Source organism: Cololabis saira, chromosome 1 (assembly GCF_033807715.1).
Source record: "Cololabis saira isolate AMF1-May2022 chromosome 1, fColSai1.1, whole genome shotgun sequence".
In the NCBI taxonomy this organism is placed as follows: Eukaryota; Metazoa; Chordata; class Actinopteri; order Beloniformes; family Belonidae; genus Cololabis; species Cololabis saira.
The window spans coordinates 33,344,172-33,356,999 of record NC_084587.1 but is presented as its reverse complement, the minus strand read 5'-3'; the positions used below and the strand labels follow the sequence as shown (position 1 = coordinate 33,356,999).

General features: G+C 37.8%; 1 protein-coding gene across 1 annotated transcript; it reads right to left on the bottom strand.

Annotated features, from left to right (window-relative positions):
- Nucleotides 1-50: 50 nt before the first annotated feature.
- On the bottom strand, nucleotides 51-12,355 carry pi4k2a (phosphatidylinositol 4-kinase type 2 alpha). The gene is made up of 9 exons (XM_061720684.1): nucleotides 11,876-12,355; nucleotides 7,764-7,964; nucleotides 6,904-7,035; nucleotides 5,678-5,831; nucleotides 5,447-5,508; nucleotides 2,000-2,099; nucleotides 1,670-1,803; nucleotides 1,483-1,542; nucleotides 51-1,312 (listed from the first exon to the last, which is right to left on the bottom strand). The coding sequence occupies exons 1-9, from the start codon at nucleotides 12,191-12,193 to the stop codon at nucleotides 1,151-1,153; spliced, it is 1,323 nt and encodes a 440-aa protein (XP_061576668.1). The 5' UTR covers nucleotides 12,194-12,355; the 3' UTR covers nucleotides 51-1,150.
- Nucleotides 12,356-12,828: the final 473 nt, after the last annotated feature.

Sequence of the window (12,828 nt, the reverse complement as noted above, 5' to 3'; positions counted from 1 at the left end):
AGAGCACATTTAATTGGGAGCAATATGACAGCCTCTTAAAAAAAAAGTCTTAAAAAGTAAATTATTGATTATAGCAGCTTTAAATATATTTTACTAGATCAGATTTGTGGCACAGCAGCAAGAATGCAAATCATCTGTATTAGCTGAATATGTTTTAATTACAATCTATCATTAAATATTACATACAAATTATACAGTGCATTATCACAATACATTTCTTGTCAGTTCAGTACAGCAGGAAGTTACTTCTTTGTTTACTTGGGTCCATCCAGTAGCCAGAAAATTAACTGAACATAAAAATGAAGCCAAGACGAACAGGAGCTGGTGGGGACTCCTCTCCCGCTCTGCTTAGGTGCAGATGATTTAACCCGTCTCTGAGGGAAAGCCAAAGCAGGTAAACCAGCCAAACACTGGCCACTGTAACATGTTTAGCTTCCTTCATCTAAAGTACCTAAGGTTCGCAATATCACCCCTAATTAACAGCCGATCAGAGCCTTCAGAGGAGCAATCAACAACTGGAAAGAAGTTCACAGAGGTCCTGTTACGTATTTAGTGCCCGCTTTCCAAATCTGAATGACTTCAATCACAATAAGCACGTCTCTTATTTGTTAGAAAACAAAACACATATCTAGTGACACTGCTTTCACCAGCCTGGGGCTTTTGACTGCATGGGAGGGAATATGCAGTATTAAAAGGCAAAGAGGTATGACCAAAAAAAAAAGAAAATCATGGAATGCATTTCCTTCCATCCAAACACAGATGTGAGGCTTCTGACTGGCATGCATGTGTAAGTGAGCAAGCATAATATGCACCCAGGGGTGCAAAGAAATGTTTTTCTCACCGGTATCACTCTCAGGAGGGAACAGAATCCTCATCACCTACATTTTTCTTATACACACAAGGCACGGAAGCAAACGGTGAAGATGTCGGGAAAACCTTCCCCTTTGGCCTCATTTCTCCACTCACTAACTCACAGGCTGTACCATAATATCGGCAAGGAGAGAAGGTGAGAATTATTTTCAGGATTTTTAATTAATAAAAAAAAACAAAACACAAAACCCTGTGCTCTCAGATTCTGTCTCTGTCCATAAACAGACGCTCCTCAGTCCAGACTCCAGCCTCCTGCTGTTCCCCTGCTCATCTTCGTTTCCTACCACCATGTGAAGAAGGGCCGTCTGCTCTGGAAACTCTGCGTGTAGGACTCACTATTAGCTCTCTGAGGTGCTCTAGCAGTTTCCACAATAACTGGGGGCATTTGGACCAACTGGAGGGGGGTTTTACCATCCTTCAGGGCTTGGCACAGGTTTAAGATCTTTGGATAGAAAAGGGAGAAGATTGTAAATATAAAAACCTTGATTTCAGGTCAAAGACATGGTGAGCTGCGTCTCATGCTGCTGCATGAAACACCTGTAGGGATATCCTCTCTTTCAGCATAGCCTGAGCCTTTGGTTCTGGAAAAATCGTGTAAAAGAAAAGACTCACCTGCCCTCTCATAACAGCTACTTGTTTGTGAAATTGTCCCCTGTCGAAACCGGGATCTTTCTGTGAGACACAGAAGACAACAACCCTTTCAATCTACAACGGAAAGTCGTTTTAAATTCAAATTCTCAATTCCTCCCATTCATACACATCCTTCTTCAACATCCGTTAATAATGTAGCTCGACTTGCCTTAAATAATTCGTATAGGTCCTCTTCGAGGTCTTTGACAAAGTTTGGGTCAGATAGTTTGGGTAGGACTAGTTCTCTGATTTCCTGAGAGAAAACAACTTTGGCTTGGGGCAGCCACGCCCAGTAGAAGGGGTCTGCAGAACAGACGGAGAAGTAGGGTTAAAGAGCCCGCATTAATTATTATAAGAGACATAAAATGATCACAACGAAAGAAACAGTGGTAGAGTACAAGCAGACTAGCAGTTTTTAAAACTGGATGTTTTCTTGGCTCTGGATGCACTAATGAAAAGAGAGCACTTTTAAACGCTCAGTAAGAGTGTAGGAGCTTACAGGCTCGCCAGGAGTCGGGGTGTTTGAGGGGGAAGGCCAGCCCGTTATCTATGGCTGCCAACTGGATGATAGGCTCCTTCACCACTACCCAGTCTGTGTCCTGGAAAGAAAAGTGCATATCTATAACACAAAGTCATGTAAATAGCATATTTTGACTATAACTAGAGGGCCCAGAAGGAATTATGAACAGAAGTTGACCAATGAATGGGTCAGCTGATTAATCGGGTCTATTATCGTCCCCCCCCCCAGCATCAGCCAACCCCTTAACATATATATATATATATATATATACACACACATACATATATATATATATATATATATATATATATATATATATATATATATATATATATATACACACACACACACATATATATATATATATATATATATATATATATGTATATATATATATATATATATATAGCTAATTGACAAGCAGGCACATCTGCCATGTGTGGTTTAATACCTGAAACTGTCCCTTGGATCTTACAAGCACATTTTTTCAAGAAGAAGGAAAACACCTTAACTTCCTTACGGAAACTATACAACAGCTTAAATTCTTATTTTTTTTAAAGATATTGAACTTGTTAGGTAGGAAATGCTACTTTTAGAGAGAGGGAAAGCAATGAACCATTCACTATTTAATTTGGTAATATGTGAGCCTTAAACAAGATGTAGCTTACACTGGCAGCAGTAGTAATATTGGTAGCTCTGAGCTCATCAGCTGTGTTTTTGGAGTATTTCTCACCTGGTGCTGTGCAGGCCGGAGCAAGACCTGCCGAGTTTAGACTCGCACAGCTTCTGCTCTTAATAGGATTTAAATTTACACTTTGTCATGAATGCCACAAATCGTTAGCGTGTGTACTGGAACATGAGCAGGGTGTTTTAGATTTGCTCCAATTCTTTTTGTTTTTCCAGTTTTTATTATTCGACATCAAGTCTCGGCCGGTCTTGTTCCTGACACCAACGAGACCGGCTGAGGCCAACAATAGAGGTTAAATCAAGTTTTTGCGACAACTACACCTTTTACATCTTAAACAAATACAAACCTGTTAAGACTTGGCTCTTGTTCAACGTGTAAAAAAGTGATATGCTCCACTGCTTTCGTCTACCAGCAGATGCGGAACAATTTATTCATACAAATGTTTTATTGTGAAGCAGAACTGCTCCAGTAAACATGACCGCAGACCGAGCCAGCAGCTCCTCTGCCGATCTGCAGACTGAGACCGCACAGGGAGCAGATGAGTGACAGTACTACAGTAATTTAATTGTGGGAAATTTGTCTTAAAAAAAACAACAAATAAATCAGTTAAAAATTAACTGAATAAAGCAATGACCCCGATACCATAAGCCATAACACTATACCCTGCAGTGCAGTGTGGTAATAAAACTAACAAATAAATAATTTCTTTTTTCTAGAATGAGTGTCATTAGATCTTTCTTTTAGTGTTAGAGAATAATTTATTTTAGAAATTTTACATTTGTTTCCAGATATCATACATAGATTAAAGAGTGACCCTGATACTCTAAACCTTTTTAACTTCATAAATGTACTTTGTAGCAAGGTTCATTTGTGTATCAATGATTATCTTGAAACTGTCATATCTTACAATGGAGAGAAAGATCAATTAAAATATGGCTTCAGGTTTCTGTTTATCAGTTGATCTGGTTCATAAAAACTGGCATCGGTCATGGAAAACCCCATACATGCCAAACCCTGCATCAAAAACCTCGTCTCCCAGTTATTGGTAAACTATAATCCCAAAACAGAAAATAAATACTGAAATGCAATCACTTCTAGTTAAAACTCCACTCAAATCCAAGTTAGCTAACACATAATAAATATGTACATATATATATATATATATATATATACACACACACACATACATACACACACACACATATGTTTTCAGATATCTACATAATTATCTTCGTAATTTCAGTGAGTCACAGAACGATGCAGAGAAAAAAGAAACTTAAAGCAGCACAACGTAACTTTCAGCTTTTCTGAGTTTGGCGACATCTTTTGGACAAAAGCGGTAGTGTTTTACCAGAAAGAACACTACGTTTCCCATGAGCACCAGCGCGTACTGCCGGAAAAATCCTGTCCCCGTCGCTGCATTTGTTTTGATGAGAGGAGACGGGACACTTTTCTGTTTCACCAAGTGAACAGACAGAACGCAAAAAAAAGATGTTAAACTGCTGGAAAGGAACTGGAATTTACCGGGATACCTTAAACAAGGAAGCCAGGGAGCGGTATATGGAGAAAAAAATGATTATTAATTATTATTAATTATAATAATAATGAATCCCTACTGAAGAGCCATGTGTTTCAATAAATTAGTATAATAGTACAACATACAGTACATGTTTTGTATCCCTCTTACTTCTCTTTTTTTTTTTGACTGCTATATTATGGCTCCGAGGCGTGAGCAATATTTTTGTTTTCCTCGTGAGATTATTTTTTTCCTCTGCAGCTACAAATAAGAGTTAATATTTTTTCCTCAACAAACTAGTTTTATCTGAAGATTGGGGTTAATTGCACCGCAGAGAGCTGGACAGCAACTGCGTTTAGCTGGCGAAGTGGGGAATAAAACCTGTGTTTTGATCCGATCCGACCCGTCTGTGTGAGTGTTTGTGGTTTAAGGCTGTTTATGGTTTAGCGTTAAATCGACGCAGAGCCTACGGCGTAGGGTACGCGGCGACACGCATCATACGTTGCGTGTCGCCACGTACCCTACGCCGTAGGTCTGCGTCGATTTAACGCAGAACCATAATTCAGGCTTTACTGTGTGGAAGCCGGTGTTTGGTCGTTACAGCCGCGATCCAAAGCGAGCCGACGACTCTTTCACTCTTTTACTTTGTTATATCAGATACTTGGCCTGTGTGGTTCTGCCTCCGAGCAGGAAACCGTTGAAAAGTTAAACCATTAGGATCTTTTTCCCACGTCTGTTGTGTGGAGCTGCTGCAGCCGCAACGCAGCAACAGCTTCTGCGGAGCTGCGCTCCACGCCCCGCCCATTTTCGTCTCGACTGCGAATCGGGAAGGAGGGGGAAGTGACGTATGCCGTAAAGCAGTCAAAGTCGTAACGATTTGTAGTTTTTTAGTGTGGCAGGGTTCCTACCATGCTCCTCAAAGTTACATAGTGCCAGTGAAGGCGATACAGACCCCTCAGACCATGACAGAGGTGTCATTAAACCTGTTGGAAGTTGATGTACCATCACAATGACTCTGGAAATATGATATTAAGGTGGAAAAGTTACGTAGTGTCGCTTTAAGGTAATTTGAGTGGTCTTGTCTTATTTTATAGTCTGTCTGTCCAGCTGCTCTGACTCCCTTGTTCATTCTTTAAATAATACTTTGCTCTCCCCAACAAAACAGCTCAAAATATAAAAATGTTCTGATGGGATGTGTAGGAAAGTGTGTGCGTTTCCTCACCCTGTTACCGACAGGATCCATGGGGCAGTCGTATTTTAGTAACCAGTTGTCATTTCCTCTGTCTAGATGACAAAAACATTCAAATTAAGACAAACCCAATCTAATCATTCAGAAGTACATAGTCTATAACACCTACAGAAGCATTTATTCAGTAGTAACACAGAAGAAAGGCTCAAAAAGGGCGACGATGCTGCAGTAAAACTGCTTTATTTCGTGGATCAGCGTGACTACCTGTGTTTCGGACGATGTAATCAAGGACTACGAGCCGCTCAAACTGCAACTGGAGCTGACGGTTTGTGTTTTCAGGCAAAGGCTCAGCTTCAAACCTCCGTAGCCAGAAATCTGCATCCTTATATCCATCAACGAAGAGCTGGAAGGAGCCAACCTGGAGGATTTGAAACAGAAAGGACAGCTGATGTGGGCTCTGTTTTTATTTGTTTTATTTTTTTTTTTTGGGGGGGGGGGGGGGGCAATAATCTTAATTTTACAACAAATACAAATATAACACCTTGTTTACTTTGAACCTTGGTGTATTTTTGATACTCCTGGGATAAAAATAAACATTGTGGCAGCAGGTATGTGTATTTCCACTCCATCCAAAAGTGTGTTTGAAGTGAAGTTAATCATTAACAATAAACAAGCGTAATATTGAGGTATTAAATAAAGCTAGCTTCTCTCCGACACTCCTCAGTGTCAAGAAAATGCTCCAGTCACACAGCATTCTGCAAAGCAATCGATCCATCAAGCGTATTTCAGCTGCATGCACCAAAAGTCTATTAATATCATACACTTTTAGCTCATTGTGGGAGTTTTTATTTGCATCTTAGAAAGCAAATGTTGCAAGAAAACCATGTTTTGTTTTTGGTTTAAATTCAAATGTACTCTGCAAAAACAGCCCCTCTAGAAATAAGCCGTATATTCCATATATGTAGTCAAAATTGTATTTTTTCTTAAGCAAAACATCTTTGCCAATAAGATCAGAACAAGTTTCTCGACTAGAATTCTTAAAACTAGCAAGACTGACTTAAAAAGTCCTCTTATTTTCATGAAATGTTTCCTGACATTTTCTTAACAATTTACGTTATGTAAACTAACGTTAAGAGATTTTAAAAAGATGTGGTAGAGATTAAATGAGATGACTGGGACAGCGAGGAATAAACAACCGAACGTGTTCGGTACTCGAGTGATCTCAAAAGTCCCGACCAGGGACATTTTTCTTTTGGGGGCTGAGCTTCTTCCCCGAAACTGCTTAAACTCTAATGTCTGAGGCTTAAATGATCAAAGGAAAGGAAAGGGGGGAAAAAATCCTAGATCCTCAAAAAAATTGAAATGCTGCCACACACACTTTATCAAACATCAACCAATAACTTTTACTTTCATCATTTGTAAGGGTGAAACCGGAATTTTGGGGGGAAAACATACAATTAGACTTGTGTAGTAATAATGTATTTGTTTACCTTGGGCGGCAGTCCGATCCTGTGGAAGCGCTGGCCCACTGTCGGCACTTTCTCCAGAGCGAGCTTTTTTCCTCGAGATTTGACTCTGTCGATGGCACTGTAGTTGAATGTTTCACTTGCCAAATACACCACCTGAACAGTGAATGATGATTTTTGAGGAGATTATTGACACAAAGCAGAGCTTATTTTGCATTATTCAATGGAGGTTCTGAGCACAAAGTTCTAATTAGCCATAACCTGAAGCTTACCATAATTTCTAAAAGACGTTTACAACTTTCACTTTAAGTATAGAAAATATTTAGACATTCAAATTAAAGAGTTTGTCTTATTTTACATCAAAACATTTAAGGGGAGGTGAACAGTGACTATTGTGCATTTACGTGGAAACCAGCCGTTAATAATCAGCTTATTTCACATCCCCCCAAAAAACAAACAAAAAAAAAACAAATAACACTTGACTTTTGAATCATTGGCAATATGCTAACTATTATATTTTCATTCTAGAGGATCCTTTCAGGCCAGTTTTTGACAGAATTACCTAATAGGGAAATTTAAACTTCAGAAAATCCACAAAATAGTTCCCTATGAAATAATTTAAAAGCTGAGTAGATATTCTTACTGCCTTTTGAGTACACAGATTTAAATATACTTAAATAACTATGATACAGGCCAAGAGCAAAATAATTCACTCATGACTCTAATATGCCTCATCCTACAGACTCATCATTCACTAAAGGGAAAAAAAAAAGTTTAAAAGATTTAAAACGATCAAAATGTTTACCTACTAAATGATTACAATTTGTGAGTTGACATGAAAGAACCGTTTTTTACAGTTGAACATACACTTAATAGGACGATACCTTGGTCCTGGGTACAATATTGAGCTCCAGTTTCTGGTCGACCAGGCTGGCCCCGGCCTCCGAGAGGTACCCTTGGTTCAGAACCAAACAGTCACGGCCAAAACAGCAGGGACAACATAATTTTTGGAGCCACTTAGTCCATTTGGGATTCAGCTGGCCGTAAGGCTCTTCATTTTTAGGTTTAAACACGCCAATGATTTTCTGTTAAAAAGAGAAGAAAGTGAGGATAAAAAGGCAGATAAAGATGTTCACAGGACAAATTATGGAGTGCTGAGCTCTGTATGACACCTTTTTTTTCCCCCATTAACAATTTTTAACTTTGACACCGCAATAAACCTCACAGTGCACACAGACAGTGGAAAGTGGAAAAATGCTACAAGCTGTGTTTAAAATTACACTTTTAAAAAACAGGTTAAAATTACTGAAGTTCACCATTAATGACTTGACCAAACAGCAAAGATTCTCAATGAAATACTGTAAACTTTTCTAAAAAGTCCACCAAAGATGAGGGTCTCATGAGGAGACAGATTTTGGGTGTGGTGTGATTTCACAGTTGTACACAGAAATCACATGTCACATGCGCACTCACACAAGCGCACACACACACACACACACACACAGATTACAACATGAAATGTGGTCATAGAAGAGAATTATATCCTCACACAGAGGCAGCACATGACTGCTAAACCCAGTGGTGACTAACTTAAGAAACCCGAAAGGTGGGGGTTGAAGGGAGAAGGTTTCTGGCAATACAAAACCGACATATAGTCAGCCTTGAAAGATTTTTCTGTTCCAAAACTAATTACAGGATAAAGAAAGAGTAATGTTGTTGGTCTGAGTGTTAAAGAGACTGAAAGTAGAACTAAAACTTCTGAGGATCCAAACCCAAAGTCCACAAAAACAATCCCCCGCCCCAATTGACACAATTCCAGATACAGTGCTGATAGGGTTTGTAGGACAGATCCTGGGAGTTGCTCAAGACTGTTGGCATTTGGATCCAGTGGTGCCTAACAAAGTCTGTGGCCATTAATGCCGAAGATGTGTGCTAAAAGTTGCAAATTTCTGATTCATTATTTATTTGAGTCACTGTGCATTTTAAACTTCCCCTGCAACAAACGCCTTCCGTTTAATGATTTGATCCTTGCCCTGTCTTGTAATGCTCAGAAGAGAAAGGAAGGCCAGGGGATCTATTAATGAGACACTGACAAATAAGAAGGATATTATCTCAGTGTGTTGATGATGACATCTCTGACAACAGGCTGAAGAGACTTGGCTGGCATGTTGCCTTCGTCAGCATTTCGATAATAATGAGCACCTGCCTGCACAGCTCTTGTAACATTTTCTTGGAAAGCATTTAATATGGAGCTAAACAAATCAAAACTAAATGTAATTATTAAATGTGATTTTTTTTTTAGTTTCAAAGAATTTTGTTTATTGAGCTATGAGTTCTTATTTTAGCAATGTATAAATAACTCACCATTGTGTTTTCATTAAAACTGAGTACACTATAAAAGGCTGCTGAGGGTGGCTTACAACATTTTATAGAAAGCAAAGGTAAACCCTGTACTTACTACCAGATGTTTGGTGAAAGGGACATGGTTACATTATATAAAGGAGTAATCTGTGGATTTTTCAATATTCATGACAGAATTTTTCAAATAAAAGTTGTATGTACTTTATTGCATTATTTGACGCAATCATGAGTGTAATGGTTCAACAGATAGAAGACTGTTTATTGTCTTGGTAGATGCATTTGTGACCTGTCCTATGTTTTTAGTTTCAAAGAATTTTGTTTATTGAGCTTTGAGTTCTTATTTTAGTAAATGTATAATTAGCTCAGCATTATGTTTTTTTCAAAACTGAGTACCTTTATAAAAGGCTGCTGAGGGTGGCTTACAACACTTTAGAGAAAACAAAAGGTAAACCCTGTACTACCCGATGTTTGGTGAGAGGGACATGATTACATTATAAAAAGGAGTTAGCCTATTCGTGTATTTTTCAATATTCATGACAGAATCTTTTCAATAAAAGTTATATGTACTTTATTGCATTATTTGACGCAATCATGAGTGTAATGTGTAATGTAACAAATGAGCTCAGATTCAATGAACTGGTGGACAGATTATGTTCAAAATCAACAAGAACATGCTGCATCCAAAACATGTTTAATTTAAGACAAAGCCATTACAACCTCAGAAGGGAGAGCATATACAGGAAATCCAAAATCAGAACCAACACCAAACTGAGATGCACTACAGTGGCAGCGGTGGATGTATGGAATAAGTTGGAGAGGGATTAGAAATCGAGTAGAACCTTAACCTTGAAAAGAAGGATGATTTCTCTATATGAAAGTAATGAGTGCTTACTATGTTGATATGGGTATTCATTTAATTGGTGATTTGATTTGATTATTCAAGGATAAAGGTAACATGTAGACTGCACCTTTTTCCTTTCTCTCTTTCTCATTTTTCGAGGAATCTTTGTTATCCCCATGGAGGCAATTTGTTTTACTGGCAGTCTTATCTCTTACTTCATTACTTTAAATAATCCTTTTGAGGGTAGGCAATGAATAAGCTTTACCTCAGCCTACACCTTTTTCGGTAGATGTTATTTGTATATTGGAAACTTTTTTGTAATGTTTTCTTTGAACAGTGTATTCGTTTCCTTATTGTCATTTTTATATTATTTTTAATTTTGTAAAAGCTATTTTGACGTTTGTCTTATTTTTATTCTTTTTTTGTGATGTCATGACCGAAACTGTTTTATTTGCCTCTAAAGCCCAGCAGAAACTGCTTCCAAACTACATTCAGGATTTGTTCCAGATGAAAGAAACCCGCTATGATCTGAGGGGGAAACTCATGTTTGAGATGACGAATGCAAGAACAAATATTAAAAAGAGATGTACATCAATTAAGGCTAGAGAAATTTGGAATAGTTGTAATAACAACCTAAAAATGTGTAGTTCTATCTTCAAGTTTAAGGAAATGTTTAAAGAAAATACTGTAAATAAATATAAAACACTATAATTATAAAGTATACTATCAAAAACATTCTAGAATGTGAAACGTCAATTTTATATTTTGTCTTACTTATGTATTGTTTGCTGTTTGTTGCTGATCATAAGAAAAAAGGGTAGGCACTATAGGCTACGGCTCCAGCCTACACCTTTTCGGCAAAAGAAATGTTGTTTTTTTTACCTTTTCATCTTGTTTTGTAAAAAAGTGTATATAAGCCGAAATAAAGATTAATAACTAACATAAATAACTAACTACTAACTAATCCATTATTCCTTCAGTTAAATTTGTTGAAATTCCATGAACTAGTAGACCATAGTATTCTGCAAATTATGTTTAAAGCTCATAAAAAAAACTTTACCAATCAACATTCAGAAAAGATTTAAAAAAAGAAAAAGCAAGTATAACTTAAAAGGAACAGAGATTTTTATAAAACCAAGATGCAGGACAAAATTGATGGAACGTTGTGTTTCTGTGAAAGGAATCAATTTATGGAACAATCTGAACAAAGAAAACAAAGAATCCAAATCAAACATTACATTCAAAAGAACAATTAAAGCCTGTATGTTAAGGAAATATAACGAAAAATGTTGAGTTTGATTGACATACCCGTAGGCGGTGGTAATTTTATTTAATGTTATTTTAATTTTATTTTAGTTGTTTTAATTCACTTAGTTGTTTTTTTTTGTTTTTTTTTTTTATTATTATTAATTTATGTTATTTGTGAAAGGGGCAGATCAGATAAGATTCTTCTTCTTTCTGCTCCCTTTTCATTCATAAGTTAGGAACATTTGTATTTGTGTTTATTAAATTGTTTTGTTTTTTGAATGAAATAAAGAATACAATGAAATGAAAAAATGAACTAACAAATAAACTAAACTAAACTAAACTAAACCAATGATCCAACAGATAGAAGACAGTTTATCGTGGTGGTAGATGTATTTGTGATCTGTCCTATCTTGTCATTCTGGAGAAGGTACTTTAAATGTTTGAATATCTAACAGTGTCTGCCAAGTCATCCCAGGCCTCTCCTGAAAGAGCAACACCAGAGCAACAACACGTGAACATACGAGCCATATGTTCCTCCACTCTTACCCCCTGTGCATCTTTGACAAAGTAGCTCCCGCTGGAGCCCTGGTAGATCCTCTCCGGGTAGATCCCCTCGTCTATGGCTCGCTCGGCCTTGCGGATGATATCCCTGAACTCGGGATCTTCTGGGAAGTCGTTCCTGTGCGGTTCCCGGTGCGCGTTTCCCCGGTCCCGGTCCAGGAGCGGCTGCCTCTCGCGGCTGCGCCCCGGACTGTCGGCGGGCATCCGCAGCGCGGAGCCCGGTGGTCTGGGGGGCTCCACGGGGCAGTAGCTGAACTCACCCGAGTCCCGCAGCGGAGACACCAGCGGACTCGTCTCGTCCATGACTGTGGAGGAGGTAGATGTATGGGAGAATCTTTCCCCTTGTAGGTAGATAGAGAAATAAGTATAAGGACGAAAAGTAGATATGTTCAAAATGAAAATAATAGAAAATAGGACGGTTGTTTTTGCTGGCTAGCGCTGGCTAGGAAACATGGGAAAAAGAAAATCAGATGACTGTCAGCTTCCGGGATAAGGCGGGACCAACTGAATGTTTTGATGTGCAACCAATCAGAGTTCAACACTTTCTGTCAGTCATCTAATCCCTTGCGTTGATTGGACACGATTATCCAGATCCAGCATGACACGTGAGAGCGTAGTTAACCCAATCAATTAACTCCACAGAAAAGCTTGTGATAAACATTCTGCTTCTTTATAAGGCAAGGCAAGTTTTTTTTATAGCACAAATCAACAACGGGGTGGATTCACAGTGCTTTACAAAGAGATTAAAACATATACAAACGTACACATATAATAATAATAATAATAATAATAATAATAATAATAATAATAATAATAATAATAATAATAATAATAATAATAATAATAATAATAATAAATTAAATAAAATAAAAAATAATAGGATTTACAAGACAGAATTTACAGCATTTAAAATATGATAAAGTTTTGAAACTCAAATT

What these genes read in the sequence shown, in the direction of transcription:
- pi4k2a (XM_061720684.1), bottom strand. Translation starts at nt 12,193, where the DNA reads ATGGACGAGACGAGTCCGCTGGTGTCTCCGCTGCGGGACTCGGGTGAG. An exon ending in TTGTCAAAGATGCACAGGGG is followed by an intron (nt 7,965 to 11,875) that starts GTAAGAGTGGAG and finishes TCTTTTTAACAG; the next exon opens with AAAATCATTGGCGTGTTTAA. An exon ending in ACCTATACGAATTATTTAAG is followed by an intron (nt 1,543 to 1,669) that starts GCAAGTCGAGCT and finishes TGTGTCTCACAG; the next exon opens with AAAGATCCCGGTTTCGACAG.